The sequence below is a fragment of the Pelecanus crispus genome, chromosome 2, assembly GCF_030463565.1.
Source record: "Pelecanus crispus isolate bPelCri1 chromosome 2, bPelCri1.pri, whole genome shotgun sequence".
NCBI classification, from domain to species: domain Eukaryota; kingdom Metazoa; phylum Chordata; class Aves; order Pelecaniformes; family Pelecanidae; genus Pelecanus; species Pelecanus crispus.
In genome coordinates, this window is record NC_134644.1 from 72,563,822 (window position 1) to 72,587,289 (window position 23,468).

A 23,468-nucleotide genomic window follows, 5' to 3' on the forward strand; every position below is an offset into this window, starting at 1 on the left:
AAAAAAGAAAGTAACAAAAATTCAACCCGAAAAAACAACCCAAAATTCAAGTCCCTCTGTTCTCCATATTGAAACATAAACAAAAAACACAGCAGTGATGAGATAAGATAACATGCAGCGTCACTACAGCAATGCAGGGCATATATCTACAGAATTAATTGACTGGCATTGACTTCAAGAAGTCAAGTCATTAAACCTGCATGGACTAAGATAAGATTGACTGGAGTCGTTCAGCTGAAAAGCATAGGCAGGCCTTGCATTTCAGAAAATATGGTAATATAAAGTTTCTTCATATTGAGCTGCTTACTGAAAGTCGTCAGATGAAAACACCAGTAGTCTGTATCTACTGATGACAAGTTGTTGTGGGCAATTTTCCTAAGCTGCCATGTACAACTTTGGAAAGAGATGAAAGAAGATCCATGGTATAAATGTTTCACTTTTTAGGGATTTCTATTAACCATCCTGCAGGCCCTGAACTCACCCTTTGACACTACAATCCCAGTGTTTAAATGACAATATCAATGATTTTTCAGTTCTCAGGAAGATACCTGGAAATATATTTTACCTTTTTCTCCATGTTTTGAAGTGTAATACAGGACTGAATAGATCTTGTTCATATCCCACATGTTCACAGGATCCTTTGCAGAATGCTACTATAAACAACTGTCCTTTTCACTGTAGACCTCTGCTACCAACAAGGTATTGGGCTGCTCCAGCCTCCACAAGCCTGTATGGTGATGCCGCTATTCCCAGTTGGAAGCTGGATAATGAGAACACCGGGGAGCATTGTGCGTACTGACGGCTTCTTCCGAGCTTGAGGATCCAGGCTTTTATGAACAGCCAACAGGGAGCTTAGGAGAAGATACTGATTATGCCTGTTGGCAAGACTTTAACTTTCTAACTTCTATAATGTCTCTGAGGTAAACTATAATTACAATGATTCAGGCAAAGTAAGGTGGGAGTTCTGTATCTGCGAGGCGCAAAGCAAAATTACTCAAGATCAGTTGTTGATTTACTAGAGAACTGTAAATCAACACTGGGCACAGTCTCATCAGTAGTGTGGCCGTGAAGATTTTTTTAAAATCCTCCTTGGCACACAAATTAAGATGGTGCTTTTGTAATAATGATTAAGCAGGCTTTGTTTATCCTAATTTTCAGCATCTATACTTAATTTAACAAAGATTATTGGTGAATTATGATTCTCTCAACCACAGATGCCTATTTTAAAAAGCTGTGAGACTGTAAACAAACAAACGAGCCTTGTCTTTAAAATAAATGTACAAGAAAACATGAACACGTTACAGGAAGACAACAGAAAAAGCAGTTTTGCAGAAAACTGTGGAAGCGAACATGTGAGGCAGGGTGCTCTCAGCACCTGCACAGTGCTAGACCTTAAGGGGCTTTATATCTTTATTAAATGTAGGGATTGAATTTTCTAAAATCTTCCTCAAGAACTGTTCCTTGATGTAGTACGTCAAACAACTTTCTAACATGCCATTAGTTTTGAACCCTAAATACAGCTTTAAATTATAAAGAATTCATGCCAGATGTCTCGAAATAAACCTCATCTACTCTACAGAGAGACATCATCAAGCCTGCCAGAAATAAAATTAGAACAGGAAATTTTCCTTCAGTTGGTGGGGTTATGGACAAACATTGCTCCACCTTCCTTCTAAGTTATACATGGAATTCTTCTGTACCTCATTCTTAAGGTATTTTCACAAGCAAAGCAGAAATAATAGTGAATTAAAAAAAAAGATTCCAAAGTAATTGCAAGAGCTACTAATGAGAATATTGAGGAAAAGTGAGAGAAAATGGGGCAAAAAAGTAAAAACAAAACAAGAAACAAAACCCCACAGAAAACCCCCAACAATAATGCAGTTTATAACTGTTAATGAAAAACTGGTGGCTGTGATACTTCCAGACCATTTGATTGGTGAGGAACACCTAAGAAAGGACACCCAGTGTGACCAGTAAATGCTGGACTTGGGGATATAGCAAATGTGCTTACTGGATTTCTTATTAAGAGTATAAAGTATTGCTGTCTGCCCACCATTTCATGGAGTATTATATCCATAGCAGTATAGGTGGAAGAGAATCCAGGGTAGCCTCTCATCCCATGGTCTTTGAAAATTTAAAAGGTGAAGATGAAGTAGCTTCCGAAACCTAACATTCAGTTCATGGATGTGACATCATTCATTGTGACAGGGTATACCATAGGACAAATTTTTCCCTTAAGTCATATTGTAAAATATCACAGAATGAAAGCAACCTAATGAGAAAGAATATAGGTAACTGCTTACTTGTAAATTAGAAATCCAAATAAAATCTGGAACACTTAACAACTGCATGTTGGCTGATTAATTCCTACATATATATTGGAAGACTATTAATTTTGCTAATGCAACAATACAATACCTTAAATACGCTACTGTCAAACTCTATCAGAAGCCCTCAATATGGCCAATCGCTGACTTTTGTATATTGTATGTATAATTAAAGATTCTTACATTTTCCCCAAGATGTGAATTTAAACACAATTTTAAGATGTTCTACACATACAGAATTTTAAACCTGATGACGTTCTGTTTCAGAAACCATTACCTCAGCCTATGTTTACAAAGAAGCAAGGAACTTCAGCACATCACCAAAGCAGCAGAAAGAGAAATTTTAAGATACAACTCAAATGCTTTGGACAAGTCCATTGTTCCTAACAGAAAACGATGTCAACATAAGGCAGTGACTATAAACGGCTGATAGAAAGCAAAATAAAATGAAGTTAAAACACTAGGAGTAAAATCAAAATATGGGCATTCGTAAGTAGAGGTTTATTTAGAGACCTATTTATCCCAACGCAAACTGTATGACAGGACTGTTGCTCTCTTTTGTATGACTGGAACCTATAGGAATTAAATACACAAACACATATATACATGCACTTTTCTACACACACGTACTTATTAAAAAATCCTGTCTAAATTTTCTTAGTTTGGAATATGATTAATGCAGCCTATCAGAAGCCAGATGGTGCAAAACCAGAGCCATCAATCAAAATGAAAAGACCACTGAATGCTATCCAGAGCGATGTGCTCTCAAATGGAATTTCTGGTCACAGACCTTAATGCGCGATGTGCAGGGGAAGCCATAAACATCGCGGCACTGCCCCCAAGGAACGGCCAGAAACACACCAGGCTTTGTTAGGCAAAAAACCTGGAGAAGTAGTACTCGCTGCTGTAGGCTCTGACTGAGAAAGGCTCTGCAAGCCAAATATATGTACTTTAAATAAAAAATTAAAAGCAAGCCCTTTAATGAGTTTAATAATGTTTGCACTGATGACAGTATCTGTCAAACTGTGCACTTGCCATTTGATTTAATATGGGATTGTGCCATACATTAACAAAGCAGCTGCTACTGTCTGTCTGACACGTGAGTTGGTATTTAATGTCTGTTCTTGCACAGGACTTACAAATGGTTCATATTTTTAGCTTTATATTACACATTTTCTGCAAACGTTCTATGGAAAACAAGGTTGGGGTTTGCAACACAAACCAGTGACGGCTTAGGTCTTGTCAGGTTTTGTACCATGCAGGCCTTTTATATAAAAAATAAGCTTGTAAAAATAAAAGGCATGAAGGAGCATAATTTGCCATACACATGCCTCATAAATGATGCTAGCAATATTAAAGGAGATGTGAAAATGAGTAGCAGTAAGAACACATAGGTATTTTTTCCTAGAAAAAGCATGACTATGAAATAAAGGATTTGTCAGCATGACTGCTTGTACTTGCAACCTGAAGTGTTTTATCACAACACCTCTCTTATGTGTGTTACATATATCAGATTTCACAGATATATATTTTGGAAAAAAAAAAATCTCATGCTGTGGTCTAAAGGCCTTTGTCAGCTACTTGCATAGCCATCTTTTTTTCTATAAGGCTAGATGACCAGGTATGACTATAATGATTGTATGAGGAAAGGGTGAAAGAAAAATTAAACATGACCTAAATCAGCATTTATATGAACTAAAATGTCATCTTTAAAGATCAGCCTCTTACTTGCTTTCAGTGACATTAGAAAATGCCACATTTATCACAAAGAAATTGTAATGCTCCTGTTCCTTTAAGGAGATATACCACCCCCTCCCCCCGCTTTTTATCCTGATGGATCATGAGATACCAAACCTTAAATTTGCCATTGGCCCCACAAACCTTTTATACTTCAGATACTGCAAATCAAATAGAGGCAGTCTCTAGAATTACAGGAAGAAGCTACAGCTTCTTGGAAAGATGATTTTTTTGACGTTGGAATCTTGCCAAAATTTGAAATGATAAAGTAAATTCCAAAGAAGATGGCTGCCATACAGCCTCTCAAGATGGAGCCTTTCCCTCAAAAAATGCATGGAAGGATGGATAATTTATTTTAGCCATCTTTGGATGGATACAGTTTTTTGGATGAAAACTATTTTATGTTCATAAAATACCAGAATACAGAGGAACAATAATACAAAGAACATGTCATATTTAAGGAATGAAAAATGCTTTGTTAACGTGCATTTATAACAAAATCCAGGTTTGTACCTCTCTTCCTACTGACAGCACCACTCCTTCCTTCTGATACACTGAAGCTCAAGAACAGCTGAAATAGAATCATGTGTTTTAGATGCTTTCTTCTGCCCTGAACCGGGACCTAAACTTGCATGGTATGTCTACACTGCAGAATGAATGCAAAGTCTACTGACTCTGAGCATCCACCCTTGAACTAGGTTTGGAAGTCTTTCAAGCCTACCCTAATTTACATAAGTAGAGTATATGTTAGTATCTAGGCAATTTAACTGAACATTGCTAGTTTTGCTGTAAGGATGCCTACTATATCACCAGAGCACTGACATTTTTCAGTGCTCATCCTGCAGCTCTCAAAAAGGATGAGCAATTGGTAAAAAACATAGGATGTTTTTCTAGTTACATCTGAATACAAACACCCTCTCTCCTAAGACCATAAGCCCTTCCTTCAGACACAGGCAGACCGAGTGCAAGACCACTGACAGCACGTTTGCAAGAACCCTAAATTTCACACGCAGCTACGACAGATGCTTTGCTGCAGCTGCCAATCACCTAGACTAACTATGCAAAATCCACATGGTTTGCTAGCAGATTCTGAGACTCCTCCTCCAGCTGCCCTTCAAAGCAGAGCACTTGAGCTCACACTGAGAGTGGCCTAACCACGCCATGCTGACAGACAGCAGGAGAACAAGTTTTCCACGCAGAACAACCTAAAGTCCAAATTCTATGTATATTTTTACATGGTCACTTTACTCAGACTTGTCTTTTCAACTGTATGATAACTCACCTTTCTTCACTCCTTTAAGTGGGACATAGTACAGAGAGGAAATTAGAAGAAAATAAAAGCAAAAGGAGTGTTTCTAGTTCCAAGAGATTAAATGACAGCAGAATATGTAATTGTAGCCAGTGCTGACTTATTATGAATTGGGAAAAATGTGATCCCATCCTTCCCTGAGTTACTTGAAATACACCAGATTGATTCCAAGTATCATCCAGGAGCAATCTCAAATCACACTTCTTGTGATGATGGGTTTTCATGTGTGTGTGCATATATGTAAGGCTATGCAGAAGATATTGAGAGGATAAGGATATCAACATTTCCATACTCCTATTATCAGACACAAACCCAGAAAATACACACCCACTTCACAGCTTTATATCAAAGGGACATTAAAACAAGCTTTTAAACAGGAATAAGGAAGAAGAAAAGTAAATGGAGTATGTTCACGCCATGCAAGAAAGTCAAAATCTTACCCAAGGTTTGGGTATTCAAAATCTTCTGGTAATAAAAACATTGATGCCACTTTGGTTAAAATCCAGAACTTTAAATAATACACCAAATTAAGTCAAATACACAGAAAGACTGTAGCAATTTTATGAGCAAAACCAACTGTTGTTCTCTAGTGAGAAGACAGGGAACAGAATATAAATCTAGTCATCGTATCTGTTAGCGAAGTTCCCAAAGTTGGGTCTATGGATATGTAATTAAAAGCAAGCAAGCAAGCTCAAGAGCTTGGTCATAGGAACACTTAGGTCAATAGCAAAGTTTAAATTCTTGAATAGTGAAGAACTCTACCAGCACCTCTGTGGGTGGGTTCCCATGACATTGATGCCTTCCCCTCCAACAGCAACATTGCTTCCCACAGCCACTTCAGCGCCATGACAAAGTGCAGCTATAGAACTAAGGGGCTCCATAAAAATGAAGAGGAAAAACCCAAGAAAAACGGAAGGGCAAGGGAATTAAAGGAAATGGAGAGAGAACACAATGTTAATGCCTGAAAACGATATTAAACGAAGAATAGTTAGGTAGGAAGAAACAGAGAAAAAAAGGTAGACTACACAGAGAAGAAATAAACTTTTTTTTTAGGAGGAAAAATGGCAACAGAATAGAGAAAAAGGGAGGGGAAAAAATGAAAGAACGTGAAAGGTTACTGGGAAATCCAGGCCACTGCAAACTGTACAGCCACAGAGAGATACAGATCAAATGAGGTGTTAAGCAATGGGAGAAGGAAAGATACCTGAACTTGATCTGAACTTGAAATGACCATAGAACTATTAGTTATACACTTTATCACATTGCCAACACAAGATTAGAGAGCTTAAAAGAAATTTTAACAGGGCCAGGCCTGTTTACTTTTTGTGATGTCAAGGTTTTCCAGCAACTAATTATAGAAAACCTAAAATACCTTTCTTTTTCATACTTTTGTGTCAGTACCACAGTAATGATGGACAAGGTACATAAGCGATACAAGACATGCAGCAAAAGGTAATGCATTTCTCTGGACAATAACAAGAGCATTAATGGACCTCAAACAATTTGTTTTACTTGAATTCATATGACAGACATTTAATGTCACTGTAAAACTTGTCTATCATTTTATATTTCAATATTTTTTGGAGGTAGAAAATGCTTATTTGAGGCAATCAGCTATATTAGGTAGCATTTGCATGCTGTACCAAGGAGAAAAACTGTGAAGTAAATGACCACTATTTTAATGATATTTAACTGAAAAAAATGTATAGAAGTTTTTATAGGGGGGTGGGGGTGTATATGTGGATTACATCAGCTTATTTCTTAAAACTGTTTTCAAGATCATTAATGAAGATATTTCAATAATACATTAGTCCCTGTGAAACCTCGTTCAACGTCTAAGCCCATGCATCATCATATAGCACTACCTTTGTGTATAGATGCAAACATGATTTGACAGACTATTGTTAACTGTTTTTTAGAAAGATAATTTTAAAAAGACAGAAAACCCCCCTGTTTAACCTAAACCAGGAAAAGCCTCCCTTCTGGTTGATAATTGAGGTAATTATCTTTCATATGATATGATTCATATCAACAATCCCAAAACAATTCAGTTAGCATCAGACAGGGTTAGATGCTTTAAATATCCAATTACAGCAAAAGTTACAAGCATTGAATACAGTTTTAACCGAAGTATTAAGCATATATATACTACCTGTTTGTATGTATTTTAGGTTTTGTGTAAAACAAAACCAACAAACAAACCATTGGTTTTACAGCAATAAATTCAGGAATTGCATTTTTTGTTTTTTTCATTTTCTGGATGTAATATACACTTCAAGTAAGATTGAAGTCTTTTATCCCAACATTTCAGCTATAGAATTAAGACAGAGCAGATACGTCTTTTTCCATACAGCGTATTTAACAGACAAGTAAGCCCTTTTGTTGCATTGCTTTCCTTGTTTCTTCTCCTATTCTCTACAAAACCCTGAGACAATTCCTGGTATTTGAACAGCCGTTTCTAAACTGTCTATGTATTATCTTGCTCCATGGTACAGATGGCATAAACTTCAATGCAGCTAAGAGTTAAGTCAAGAGAAAGCAGGAGCTTTTCAGGCCATTAGATTTTCTTCAGTATCATCACGTAACATTCAAGTGTGCCATTAGCACAAGGCCACTGCACTGCTCTTCCAAACAGAAATTGCTTTTCTCTTTCAGTAGTCTTCTTTGAAGCCTCACATCATATCAAGAGCACAAAACAGCTTTATGTAACCTCCTCCAAAAAGCAGTTCTGAACATGAGGGAAAGGAAAAGAGAAGAATGGATCTAGGTTACAATAAGAGTATTTCCATAAAACGCGGTCATATTTGACATCTGAGCTATTAAATTAAACCTGAAGTCTATTTTGAGGCAGGAGATAGCAAAAGACTCTGTCTCTTTTCAGCAATAACCTAGAAATCTTTTTCATCTTACGGAAGAACAATTCAAAGCACCTGCTTTAGGAAATTCAGACTATGGCTTATATCACAGGCATTGCAACCTCACAGTCGCCTTATGATTTAGTACAATGCTGTTCCTGGAATAAATGGAAAGCAGGTTAAAAGGATTTTTGTTATTTTCCAGAATCATATACCCAAGTCATTACCCAAAAAATCTGAAGGCTGAGACAGTATCTCAAAACTACTGTCTTTTTTTCTGGCTCAAAAGTAAAACCTACACATTTGCAGTACTTCCACTGCAGATGCATATCTTACAAAACACAGTTAATATCTGAGAAACATTACTGTCTCTAGGAAGAATAACAAGAATTGCTTGTGTTTTTCCGCAGTTCTGAAATTTCCCATTTCCAGACCCCCAAAAGCATCCAAACCTGGTCTACTTAAATGTGCTAGCTGCCATGCCTCATATGAAAAACAAACTACTTGCTAATGCCAGTGGCTATGAAAGATGGCCAGCAACAAACACAGAAGCAGAAGATGGCAAAGTCTGGGAGGTCAGGAACCACTAAAAAGGTACAAGCATAGATTACTGAAAGATGTAAATCCCACCTGCCAGATAGGTTTAATGCTGCAGCTATGTTTTAGTCTTTCACTAGCTTCTTTCAAGAAACTACTCTCATAGCAACACTTTCAACTCTACAAGTATCCGACACTTCAATTTACATGTCCTCTCATGTAATCACATCGTACCACAGTGTAGACACATCTTCAAAAACAAAGTTTTCAGGATCTAATTAACAGAGTAGTATGGTGATGCCTGCCATTAGAAAGTTAGCCAACATCAGGCATTTTAGAGTTGTTTCTTTCAGTAGAAACCAGAATTTCTTTTGTTCAATTTTGCTTATTTGTGAAGGATGCACAGGAGATCCAGCTTCCCTGAACATGGGAGAAAAATGAAAGGAAGCAGCTCACTGGTAGGAAAACTGGTCCCAACAGAAGTGCTTAACTTCCCATCTCCCCGTTTCTGCTGTTTAACTAAGCAGTCCTCACCACAATGAAGACAGTTTCACTGGTTCTCGGTGCCACCACCACACCCTCCATTGCCATGCCACAGCCTGTGGTCCCCAGAGGCCACTAGCTATAGGACAGGGGCCAGAAGGAGTGCAGGACTTGACAGGTTTTGCTACCAGAAGCCAACTGATTACAATCCCTCACCCCTTGCCTGGGACTTTCCTCTTGCTTTTGGATACTTCATGCTTCACACAGGTGCCCATGATGATTGCCAGACAATGCCACAGCCTTGGGCATTGCTATGATTAATATTTTGTATTACTGTCCATGAAAACCACCTAGACCATCCAGATATGCCTCCATAGGCAGTGCCAGAAGAGATCCTACCTGTTTGATAGTGGCTCCTGTCTGTTTCATTATGAAAACACAGTTTCACCCCCTCATTACTTACAGTCTCTTTCAATGTGTAGCAGTATAATTTTTTAATTTTTCTGACTTACAAATGCCTCAGACTCTCCAGGAGAGCTACAGAACCCAGCAGAAGAAAGAGGTGCCCTACAACCACAGGTTAAGGATGCTTACATTCTACTATTTATTTTCTGTTAAAAATTGGAGCAAGAGTCTGTGCAGTATTGAAATAATTGGTTGAAAACAATTATCATGGTAAGTCTGTAAGTGACAACAGCCATTAGCACCTTAACTTAAGAACAGCCGTACATAATCTTGCTATTAATTTTCCTTGAGTCAGCTATGCACACATCTACCTTTATCAAAGCCAACGGAATACAGGACATCAGCCCCCTGCTTACCAAAATTGCTTACCAGGCTAAGAGCTAGCAAAACAAAACAAAAAAAACCACACCAGAAAACAAACAAACAAACAAAACCCCAAAAGAAAGCTTTTTGTCATTTAATTGTGTATCTTAATATGATGGGTCATATAACTTGCCAATCATGCAGGCATTGTCTATGGGGTTTTAGTTTTTTGAGTGTTTTAACATTTCCAGAACACATTAATAAAGAACATTTTAAAGCACGAGGCTTAAAGATTTTACAACTATTTTAGTACTATTGCATCAATTAGAACACATTTTGAAGCAGTAATTTGTTTTTTTAATCCTGAGCACTTTCAACTTGGGAAAAAAATCTCTCAAAACACTCTTTTCAAATCACATGAATGTTGACTTTGTTTCTTACTGGGTTGGAGACAGTATATGCTAAAATAAACCACTAACGCTATAAGACATGACCTTATTTTTCATAGATCGTGCCCTATTCTTGAGCAAGAGATTCTGGTTGCAAAAGGCAGAAATGAATCCAGAGCTGAGTTTTAAGGACAACTCTCAGAGGATTTCTCACTGTAACAGCACAATGCTGCCAGAGGCATGTACGGACATGCCCTAAGGTCTCTCTTTCTGGCTCTCCTCTCAAAAAGGCAGAGCAGCAATACGAATAGTAGTTGTGCTATACTGTGTTTACTGTATGTAAAAACATTCTTTTCCAGAGCATAAATTGAGGATTATAGTTTTAAACAACTGCTCCAGGGCTAGACTGAATACTTAACTCATCTGACAAAAAGAAGAGAAGGAACCAGGGCTCTGTGCTGCTGAATTTGGACACTTTCTGCATATTGGATCCTGAAGCTCATATTAAGCTTCTCAAACCTGTTGTTTTGAGCACATAACCTGCTATCATGACTGCCTTAATAGCTTTTCAACAAACTGGGTCACAAGTTTTAAAGGGCAAACATCATTTGGGAGAAGGATACCAAGGGAGTTAAACATCCACTGCAGACAGGATAAAATCCTTGCTGTGTGCAATGTGGAACCTCACAGTGTCCACACAGAGAACATCCAGCAGAAATTACTTGTGTGCAAACACAATCTTTCATTAAGTGAGCTAGTAGAAAACAGATTATAGCTCAGGGTAAAAAGAACACTCCTCAACTATCTTCTTTTTAATTTTAAATCACTAAAACTCTTGCTGCTACAGCTTTATAAGGATGCCATTTTTATCTTATTTTTCTGATGGACCTAGAAAAAGAGAAACTGTACATAGAATTGGAAGAGCTGTTCTATTGCTAACTAGAGAAAAGTTACACAGCAGTCAGAACTTGACTCTCAAGAAAGCCAGTCTATACATACTCCTACTCTACATAAACACAGGAAAAAGCAAGTATTTCAGAACAAGGAATGGCTTCGTTTACAAATAGAGTTCTGTGTGCTGTTACACATGCTAACTGAAATAAGTCTGAACAAATGGCAAACACACACCCATATGGAACACCTTTTCATTATTAAGATATAACTCCGCATTTCCTAAATAATTACTTAGTTTTGGAAAGAATGAATTTCAGAAGATAGATATTTATTTTAACCACAAAAAGGATATCTGAGAAAAGTGAACTTTTGCACGTGCCTGACATCAAGAGTTCAACAAATTTGCCAGGCATTCAAGACTGATGCTACAATGAGCTTTGTCAGTGGCACAGTATCTGAAAGACCCACTGGTTCCGTAGTAGGAGGCTCTGCAAGCGCTACAGTGACACTAGGTGAAAAAGAACAGGATCAAATCCCCCTGGATAGGTTAAGTATACAACCAAAGGGTAATTATTGAGATTTGCTGTTGTATGATTTCATCTGAACAATAAGAAGGGCAACTAGATGGTAAACTATGCATATTTAAGCATTAAAGAATACAGGGGCTTAACCACTCTTCCTCTGCTATCAGCAGAGGCAGCGTGTCTCCCACTTTTCCATCCTTTTTGCACAGAAGAATTTAAAAGCTCTGCCCCCTCCACTGCTGAATTAAGGCCTCTCTAGACAGAAGACAAGACTCCACACCTGGAAGGGAAGGAAAAGGAAATCCTTGCTTTCCACCTCCATAAAAGAGCTGGCTTTTCAACCTGGGAATGCAGAACCACAGATATTTAAAATGTCTTTCAGGTTGCAGTAACTTGCACCAGATAGGCAAATATATACTGAGGTAAAATTTCCAGGAATAATTACTATTTCTAATAGCTACTGGTCTCCTGACCAAGCATAAATAGTAATAAGGTTAGGAAGGTTAGGGTAGTTACGCCATCAAAACATCACTTTCTGATTTAGTGAGTGAAGCACAAGCTTGGAAGAATGAACCTTTTCTGATTATTTTTTCTCTTTTCTATGTGATATCCCATCACAAAAGGATGAAGAACTATCAAATCTTGCTAGACAGTCCCATTTCAGCCACTGTAGTTCATGAGCTTCCTTTTTACATCTGTCTTAACTACTACAACCAAGCTCCAACTTACCCTTTCAGGTAAGTTTACTCTTTTCTACTTTAGAAAGGTTCTCAGAGAAAAACCTTTTAGTCAACCAACTAAGAATCCTGGAAGCCAGTAATTCAAGTCATTCATGCCATGGTCCTGCATCACCAACACTTTCACAAAGTCATCATAAAATCTCCTTTTTGTGCTTACAGTAGAAAATAATCTACAAAATAGCAAACAACCCCCCCAAAACCCAACCCTTCTGCCATGTAAATCAGACAAAACAGGACTAGAGTAAAAGTAATACAGACCTCCACTTGAAATAACTGTCTTTTCGACTAACGTTGATTACAATTAGATTTAATATAAAAATCAAAAGCCCTCCCCTGGACTGCAACAATTGTGAAATGGACAGCTGAGGTGGAAATTAAAAACACAGAGCAAGAAATCTGCAATGAATTTATTGCAGCCACTACAAACAGGAAGTAGTTAGCAGAAGGAAAACCTTCACTGTTAAATGGAAAATAAGGAAAGATCATATTTTTAATAAACTTTCATTTGTCCTCTTCTCCCCCTTTTACTCTCAGATATATACGCAGAATGTGCTTGGAAGCAGCAAAAGAGTGGAGCTTCAAAAATCACTCATCAAACAATTGTGCTACTTTTAATAATTTATTAAAGGTCCTAAAACAAAGATCAAAAGGGAATATATCTAAGCATTTATATTCAATTCCACGTTGCCTGATGACTAATTTGTAAAGAGTGCACAAGTCTTCACAACTGAAGCCAAAATCATTTGAGGATACTTTGATATAATGCCACAAAGGATATGAGCAGGAAGGCAGCAGGAGTTACGAATGGCCAAGCTCCATTAAAAGTGCTAATAAAAGAATAATGGCATTTCCTTGTACTATGAATAAAAAGTGTTTTGCACAGGAGAATTTAGGCACGGAGAGGAATATCAAAGCTTCTAGTTCATCAGTTGCTTCTTCTTATTAGATCTTAATTGACTTACTATTACATTTACCTTAAAATGCTTCAAATCAAGAAAGCAATGAACCCCTTCAAAATCCTGTCACACTAATTTCCTTTATTCTTAATGTTTCTCAATTTTCACAGGCCCTTAATATCTGCTTTATGAATCCTTGTAAATAATGCAAGTCTATCTACAAAAAATACTTCAAAGTGATGGATTTAACTTGAAATGATATATAATTATTAAAATTATAGAATATACCTACTGTTTGACAATGTTTTTTTAAACTGTAAATTTTCAAGTTGCTGGTAATTATGGAACTCATATAGCAACAACCTACCTGATAAATTTAATCCATTAATATATACACAATGTATTTCTTCCTCATAAACATATGTATAGTTACACACATACATTCATGTGTTCATGCATACAGATAGGTGCACATACATACACGCTTCTGACACCTTCTTCCCCCAAATATAAAACCTAGCTCATTTTTCCAATGTATAGCTATTTGGTACACAGCCAGGAAAAGAAGGGGTAGAGTTCAGAACTTTCCTTTGAAATGTCTAAATAAAAAACCGTTTCAAATCTTTCTTTTTTGAAATAGATACTTGCAAAATCACATACACTTTGCAAAGCAGAAACAGCAAAGACAGCGATCTCATACTGCTGACAAATTGTTAAAAGATTTAGTGCACTTGTTTAAAAAAACATGCCCACAGATGCATCCAAGACAGGAGGAACTCCCCAAAAATATTTACAAACCTACTTAACTCTCCTTCAATCTGTTGCTTAATGCTCTTTTGCATAATGTCTCCAAAAATCCCATGACAAATAGTTATAGCACAGAAATGCTGTGATCTCTGTCTCCCGGTTCTCCAAAATCTTCTTGTAATAGCTTTAATTTTTATTTCACATTGCAATGTCTTTAGGGAAGTGATCTTCTTTTCTTACTCTATAGTATGGGATATAATATTTTTTTTACCAGGGTTCCCAGACTTTACAAATAAGGATCAAGTTATAATGATGATGTGTATTTCTTCTTCTTCCCCCCAGACAACCATCAGGCTTATTAGCAAAGCAGCCTCTTCCAATGATGCTTCCAGAATCAATAGATAATTCATTAGTATCATGTATCTCAGGGCCTAATTGACACAACAGGCTAAGCAACAGACTCAAGGGTAACACAGTTTCTAAACAGAGAGAAAAAAAGAGGGGAATCCAATACCACATATGGTCACTTTGCAGGATTTAGTGTCAGTCTATAAATTATACTTCCATGAGGTTAACGTGAGTCATTGGTTTCACAAATCAGAAAATGCAGCTTTTCATGCTTGGCTTGAAAAAACAAAGAAACATTTATATGATAGCATAAGTTAAGTAACGTGAATACCCTAGCGCTTTCAATTTTCTAATTTCCTCTCATTTTTGCATTAAACATGAAATATAGTTATCACACATGTTTGGAATTATTCTTCACAACAAATGTAGGTAGTATATTTTTTCTTACCTTATGATCATATGGATTGTATGAATGAAACAGCTGGGACAGATCCTTTGTTCTCTGTTTTTTCTGAAAAGTAATATTAATAAATAAACTGTATTAGAAAAGTTAAAGGAAAAAGAAAGAGATTACTGATTTAAAAAGCTGTATGCAGGTACAAACACATTCTCTCCCCACTTTGTTAATGGAACTGTAGGTATGAAGAGCAGTGTATGCAGATTAAGGATATTAAATATCACAGGAAATAATTAACATATATATTAACAATGTTAAGAACATATCCTTAATAAATAATAAACACTAATCTATGGAACATCAGTGGAATGTGTAAACAATTCAGATTTGTTTTAATTTCTGCACAATAACTCAAATAATGTTTTAGAATACAGATAACAAAACTTGAAGGTTAGGCTCCAATCTTGCAAAGACTTGTCTACTATTCTAGTATGTACATGCAGCTTTGCTTTATAGCAGATTAGGTTTAAAGGAAGTCAGTTTAAAGAAGAATCATTTATTATTCTTCAATTTCTTTTGATGCTAATACTCTCATTGCCTTGATTGTGGAAAATTAATAGGTGGTATGCCATTTAATGCCAAAGCAAAGGGAAAAAAATCTCCTGTTAAGAGCAAAGTTCAAAGACAAAACCTGCTTAATCCAGCTTCTACTGAAATCAATGAAAGAGCTTTCAGTGATTTCAGCAGATGTTAAACAGAATCTCTCAGCTGCATCCTATGGAGCGGGGCAGGGAGAGGAGAAAAACACCATTCATCTTTAATGCAGGGATGAGTCACAAGTTCAAAGTTTATGATGTCAAAATTGACATTGACTTATCTCATAGCTCGGGAAGACAGAGCCTTGCGTGTTGGAAACTGTGCAAAGGGGAGACAACTACAAGAACTCCTTGCTTGTAGTCTTGTACCTTGCTTGTAGTCTTATTTTAGCCATCACTTCTGTGAAAGTAGTTTTCCAACTAAACTGGTAGGATCTGTTCATGTTTCCAGCATGCTGGGAACTAAATAGACAGCTGCATGACTGCAGTTTTTTTAACTTCTGGAAACTATAGGACAATTTAGTAATTTTTGATTATGCAAAAGGAACTATGTATTTCCTTTCTTTACACACTTTTTATTTTCAGTGAAATGTTCAGGTGCAGCAACTTAGTCATAAAAGCTATAACCTCAGTTACCAGTACAAATTTATGACAGCTGGATATTTCTGAGTCACTAAAGGTATCGGATTAATATTACTACTCTGTGAGGTCCCTACCTTTGTTTTAGTTATGACCACTAAAGAGTCAAGAAAATAGGTTTTTACTCACTGTCCCTCTTCAAACAAGAATGGTGAATTTTGGTTTTGGTATGAGAAGGTTACTTCTGTCATAAACAATTCTATTCAATTACCATAAGCAATACGTAACAGGACTTGTTTCTCTGAGTTTACTAAGGGGCTTTCAAACTAACAGAAGTGATACTAAAAAAGACATTTCTGTTAGTATAGACATTCTCAGCAATTGAACATGTCTTTGCCAAAGGAAAGACCTCCCTTAGTAGAGGAATCTTCGCCCTCTAACCCCCATTAATACCTCTTTTATTTCCAATGGGAAAAACCCACTCAAAATTCCATCACCACCCTACAATGACTTCTTTCCTGGTAGTACAGTTATACACAGTCAAAGTGCTTAAAATATTACACAAAGGATTTGGAGAAATGTGATAATAAATTGAAAAGAAATATCAAAATTATTATATGAAAAGGTTGCTTAAAAAACTAATTTAATGTAGAATCATGCAAGTAGTAGACGAAAGCATTTTAGTTTGGAATCTGGAGACCTCCGCTAAACTTTGTAGAAAACGTCCCCCCCCAGTCCAGAAAAAGTCTAATTCTTGCTTTTTCTTACCAAAGACTATTTCTCTTGAATCCATTTTGACTGCACACAAAGAGCTTGAGGTTTTTTTTTTTTCTTCAATAGCTTTAATAACACTCAATAAAATTATATGATAGAAACCCTGCTATCCTTCACCTTCAGACTGGCCAAAATGGTATTTACACACTCAGCTAGACAAGATGAAGAATGAAGATGGCTTCCCTTACACAATACACTGACATAGTCTTCCACTTTTTGTTATAGGAAATTATGGTTTCTTTCCTACCTTTCTACAAAAGGTAGAAGGTTTGCTTTTTGTACGAAACCAAAATGCTTCTGACTGGGGAAATGCTGGAAATGCGTGACACAGAAACAGGGAATGGAACTTCTGGAAATGCACATGAAAAAATGCTGCCCCCAGGATGCCCCGTATGCTTAGCTGATCTGAATCTAAACAGCATTTGACTGCTTTGTAGGAACTCTGAATACACAGAGACAAAAATGTCTTAAGCACAGAGTCAAGGTTGCTTAGTGATAATTTGTGGCTTTCTAGAACACCAAACGCAGCTTAACTCAAAACCCAAAAAATAGAAAACATTTCAAAACACACTGAGTAAGAAAAGGACAAGGAATTCCTGCTGCTATAATGGTAACCCCTTCAACTCCTACAGCAGGCATTACCTACACAGTATTAATAGTAAGCTTTTTACATGAAGAAAAGGCACGGTTCCCAGCTCACCTGTAAGCAGTGTAAAGTGCAGAGTAAAGCAGGCCTCTCCCTGTCTAGACATGACAGAGTAAAAGAAGGAGCCCAAAAGACCCCTCTCCTTCATTGCCTCCAGTGGACTATTTCAGTCCCTAAACTGCCTATTTACATGCATCTCCCCAGAATTTCTTTCCTTGACACAGCTTCATATTCCTATTTCTCCTTCCTTGGCTTAGTCCAATATCCCTTTCACAAGTACTCTCTTGACCAATATAAAAATATTTTTCTTCTCCCTATCTTCCTGTTCTTCCCTTTTAGTGTTCTGATGCCCCATTCCTTTGTTCTGTACCAATAATGCTGTCAAAAAACACATGGTAAGAAGACACTCAAAACCCCTTTCTGAACTCAGGCAAATGTACTGTCCCCTCGTACTGTTTCACGTACAGCAGCAGCATCGCTTTCAAACATCCTCACAGATCTGCCTAGGATATATTTAAATTTATTATCTTTCTGAAAAAATTCAAGAGTCTTTCCAAAGTCACCGTACAAATTAGCACAGGGTATTTCCAAAAATGAAAAGACCTCTTAGGAGTCTGATAGCAGCATCAGACTCGTAGCTTATTTCCGTACTTCTCTCAGGCTTGCCTTACATTGATACAGCCTATGTTCAGTGACCACAGAACATTTCCTTAAACCAAGTTACTTTTGGCAGTAGGTTACTTGCAATACTCTTACTCAGTCTGGCTGTATATAATTTTGGTCCAAGAGCATTTGACACGTAACAAGCCAGAGATACACTGTTCCTCCACAAACTTTTCCAGCATTGGTTTGCCAACAGGCCAGTCATGTATCACTTAAGATAAATATCGTGTGACTAACAAGACCAGTAAAGCCTCAGCCTAAGAACTGTGCACAATTTCCTACTCGTGCATTGAAGCAAGCAGCGGTGTGTGAAGCAGGGATTTCTGAAGCACCAGTAGCAGGCCATCTGGGGAAGTGCAGAGCAGTACCCCATTCATACAGAAGGAAGGGCTTGCCCTGGGTGGAGGGCGCTGCCTGCATCACTGCTGCGTACAGCTCTTCACATGCTGGAGTCTGTGGGAGCCCAGCAAGGTCCTCCTAAATTTACAACAAGCAAGACTCTGGACAGAAGGTTCCCTAATATATGTATGTATGTATGTACGTGCGTGTGTGTGCACTTTACAAGGGCAGAAATTTTGTTAGGTTACAAAATTCTGACGACTCAGTCATGCACCGATTTAAATTTTAAACCCCTGGTCCTTAGCTTGTAGCACTTAAAGAAACAAGCTGAGGGAGATGAGATAGATAAAGAGATACATTCAGATACTATGCTAATGTGGGCCACTAAAAATATATGCATATGACTATGCAAACAATTTTTCACTTTTCAGTTTCAATAAGTTTTAAAAATGCCACATTATATGGGAGATACAACGGAGACACTTTTTACTTCTATCTTTAGCTGGAAAAGTATGTGAAAGCCTGATGAAGAATGGATTAATGTGCTGCTGCAGGACTGAGTTAAATACTGTAAAATCATGTATGTATGTACACATAAGTATGCTGGGATGGAAGGGTTTCCCTAAGTAAAGCAATACTTTTGTAAGTGAATTATTTCAAGCTTGTTACTAAAATACTCATAAGTAATTAAGTGCTTCTGAAAACACAGGTAGCGTTCAACATGCAGTTACAAAAATAACAACCAGAAACCAACATCAACTAATGATGTTTCTTATGACAACACACAGAGACAATGTTAGTAACAAGGAAACAACACATTACCATAATTCCATTATTTTCCCTCCCTGTAAGCATACATGCAAGTAACACATACTTTGCTCTAAATATTTCCTTTCTCTGTCTCTCATTTTCTGGGCCTCAGATTTTCAAGGTCTTATTTTTAACTACTGAGATTCTGTAAAGGGACACTGGTCATGCGAGATGCATATTATATGCTGAAAGTATGGCAACAATAAAGGATCCTTTTAGAACACATCCAGAATTATAAACCAATAAAGCCAAGAGTTCGTGACCTTCTTGGTGTTTTTAGTCTTTTCTCATGCGTTGATTTTATGCGTTGATAATGAAACATTTTCTAATGCTTTAAGTGAACTACACTGTGGATTATTATCCTACTTTTGATCAGGAAAGATCACTTAAAGAACAAACAGGTAGAATGTAAACAAACCAACCAAATGAAAAAAAACCCATACAGGATGAATCTCTAAAACTGTTTCAAATATTTTCTGCACAAGTTAACCAGCACAGAATTGTGTATTGACTACTTCACAAAAATAAAGCTGAATTTAATTTTTTTTTTTGTAAATAATGGTGTTAAAATAGGGTAAAGGTAAGGATATCCTAACAATACATTTTTATAAACAGAAAATACCTTAGAAAAGTAAGTTTAGAAATTAAATAACTATACCAAACACTAAACATCGTAGGCTCACACATGTATATTGCACTTCTCTGGTGATTCTCTTTTCATACTCAGGTGATAATTACCTGTCTTTCAGATGATATTAATGTAGCCTAAAACTTGTTTGTTTCCCTTTCAAGCATGGCATTGTAGGTCTGCGATGTTTATTGTGAAGGAGAATTACAATATTGCCAAGATATTTTTATTACCAATTACTTAGAAGCAGCTTAAATGAAATATTCTCAGTTTTTGATCTAGGAATAAAAGGGACAAAATTACTCCCCAATATGAAGGTATCACTGGTTTCCTTTAGACTTGACTTTCAGTTTAAGAAGTCTATCTTTACCTTCAAGGTTCTTAATAACTCCAGCCTAAAACGCAACAGATCTGCAGATTCTACCAGTTCCATTGACGGTGTCGGCCTCAATATATCATCAGCAAAGTTCTCCTGCTTTTGTTTTTCTGCTTCCCTCATTTAAAATCCCTCAGTATATGGGACTGCCTTCAGTAACAGGGATCCATATCTGTTTCCGTTCAAATATTCTTCTTTTCCTTCATGATCACAGTGAATAGCAACATAGGTCAAGGCAACCTTGATGTCTTTATTTCAGTTCTCTTCCCTCACCTACCATTTTCTCCCCCATTTCTCTTTTACATACTGCTGATCAGAATTAAAATACAATTTTATTTTGCCATAGGAACCTTATTTAAATTAGGGCTTATAAAGCATCTCACACACCTGAGCATGCTAACAACCAATAGCAACATTGTTTTCCTTTCAAACAATGTATCTAATAGATTACATAATTTAGACTTAAAAGCCACGTTGAACTTTGTGAGCCACAGTAGAATTTAACTACAACTTGGACAGACTTTAGGAGAAGAATGAAGCAGCTTTTCAAGTATTTTCGCAGTTTTCTTCCCCAGTGTTACCAAAAGCATGGAGGCTCCAGCATAAGCTTTGCTTGCAAGAGCAAAAACCACGAGATTGGAGCTTTCTTTTCTGAAACAGCATGCCTAATGCGTTTTGTGTTACGGCATTCTCTAACTTCAGTAACGTGTGTTTTCTGAGCAGTAACGAAGCTGTGTCTTTCTTTTCCCCCACATTACGTCTGTGACCTCAAAACTACAAAGGCCTTGGGTAATTCCAAACTCTAAACTTTTCTAAAACAGAATGGAGTTGGGAGCACCCTATCTAAAGACACCAACTGGCCTCACTTTAATCTCCAAAGAGTTACTTGGCAAAACACCAGAGAGATGCAGCAACTACTCCAACCAAGGTACATTTAAAACACTTGCTTGGAGATTCAATCCATAAAGCCTTAAATCTATGTACCTATAACCACAATACAGATACGAGCCAAGCCACTGAAACTGCCATGTTATTGAAGTTTACAGATTGCTTTTTGTTCTGCAAAGCAATTTTTAAAAAAGCGATCAGAAACCAGTGAACCGTTCTCTTTGACCTTGAGTTATTCAGTGCATCACTCTCTTAGAAATGGTCCTTAAAAAAATGTTGTGCTCTAGCCAGATTTCTTGATAAAATCATAACTGGTGTTCATATGCTCTTGAGTCTGTGCCCTGTAAGGTCTGAAAGGGCAGAAGTGACAATACAGGCTTGACAAGTTTTCTACTTCCTATAGCTAACTCACTTCTACTGATACTGTTCCTGTCTTTCTGATCACACCTATAATGAAGCATACAAAATCATCTGGGGATTAGCTAGTCTTTTTGACCTAACCTACCTGAATTACTATGTCAGAATAGACCCACTGTTCTACTTTAACTATTGATACATGTGCATTTCATTATTTAGCTTGGTTTAAGAAATTACTTTCTAATAATTTTTGATGCATACATGGAAAATGTTACTTAACGTACAATGTGTTATATTCAGCAGTTTACCTCAATGTTCCAGGATGGTGGACATTTTTTCCAAATCCAGTTAACAACAGAATTACACATTCATATTTCATACGCTTTAGTCTTTTGTATACTCAGTGATTCTTTATAAAAAAATGAGAACAAAGTTTTATGAGGCCATGCAATGTGGTTTTTGTCTAAAAGAGGAAAATATATAAAACTTTATGCACCCTTACTAATCATATTAATCTAGAAAATGATCGCAAATATTAAAGTATCTTCAGGATTATGGCAATGCAAATAGTCATGGTTTAGTCTATTTTACATTTTAATAAGAGATTCTTATTTATGGAAAAACACATTTTCAAAAAACACCACAGGATCTTCATAAGATCATCTGTCAACCTATTTAAAAATAATTTCTTTAAGGATCCATTTTCAATTAAACTACGGGCATTGCAATTTCTTCCTTCTTACCTCCCATATAATTTCAGTTATGTAATACAGACTCTTCAAACTCACATATTTCAGAAATATTACTGAATTCTATTCCTTCTGGTACCTTTCAGTTCTTTAATTTAGTTTAGGATTAATGTTTGTTATTCCTGTCATTTTTCATAACAAAATCTCCCCCTTAGCTGAGGATAAATTATGCAAAATTTATTCTGAAGACTTTCACAAAGAAATCCTTAATTTCAAAAGAGGCCTTCAATACTTGTTCATCTTGAGCATTCTTAAATTTGGTATAGTTTGTAAATGCTCTGTCTCACTTCTGGTGGATTTTTATGTCTGAAATTCATACCAAAATTTCATAATCTATATAAGGTGGGTATTTTCTAAGGATGCCACTGTAACTGACTAGGAAGACTGTTTAGACCACTCGTGTACCCACAACACACAAATTCACTAGACACACAAAAATTGCCCTCACTGTTTTACCTTAATCTATTATGCAGTCCTCCACTCTACTTCCAGTTTTCCAGCAAACCAAGTTCCATGTGGATTTTTAGCACAGTGACCAGAGGTGCAGGCGCAGCAATGAAAACAGCGGAAGATATGAGTTCCAAAGCACTCGGTGACCTGATTGACTGTGATGGCTTTGAAGGAGTGTGCTTGGATTATCAAAGACAGATGAAGTTCAGGAAAGGGTCACCAAGAACCCACCTCAGGATATTTCAATGTCCTTTTCTTCCAAAGCGCAATTTATGGGCCATCATAAATGTTACAAGATTTGCAAATGATGGACAAGCTTAGTCACGTCCATGATATAAAAAAAAAAAGAATGAAATCAAATGCATATTAAAAAAATTTAAAGGCAAACTGCAGGTTTAAAATGGTAAGAGAATTATATTGGTAAGTCTGTAGTGTTTTTTAAAAAAACAAATAAATTGTAAACCGGACTTACAGCACTGGCAAATTCTGTTCCTGGAGTCTCAAATAACAGTCACAGATAGCCCCAAAACTAATACACTGAACCACAGCCTATTTATGCTAGGCAACAAAAGATAGTGAAGTACTAGAGCTTAAACAATTTCAGTAACATAATTAATATCAGACCTGGATAGGTTCTGAATTTGCTATCTGTGTTAAGTCAC

General features: G+C 36.8%; 1 protein-coding gene across 1 annotated transcript in view; it reads right to left on the reverse strand.

The window, feature by feature from the left end:
* Nucleotides 1-23,468, reverse strand: part of CDKAL1 (CDKAL1 threonylcarbamoyladenosine tRNA methylthiotransferase) — a 432,229-nt gene that overhangs the window by 78,373 nt on the left and 330,388 nt on the right. The window contains exon 13 of the mRNA XM_075704904.1: nt 15,003-15,065. Coding sequence (XP_075561019.1) covers nt 15,003-15,065 — 63 coding nt within the window. The remainder of the gene's footprint in view (nt 1-15,002; nt 15,066-23,468) is intronic.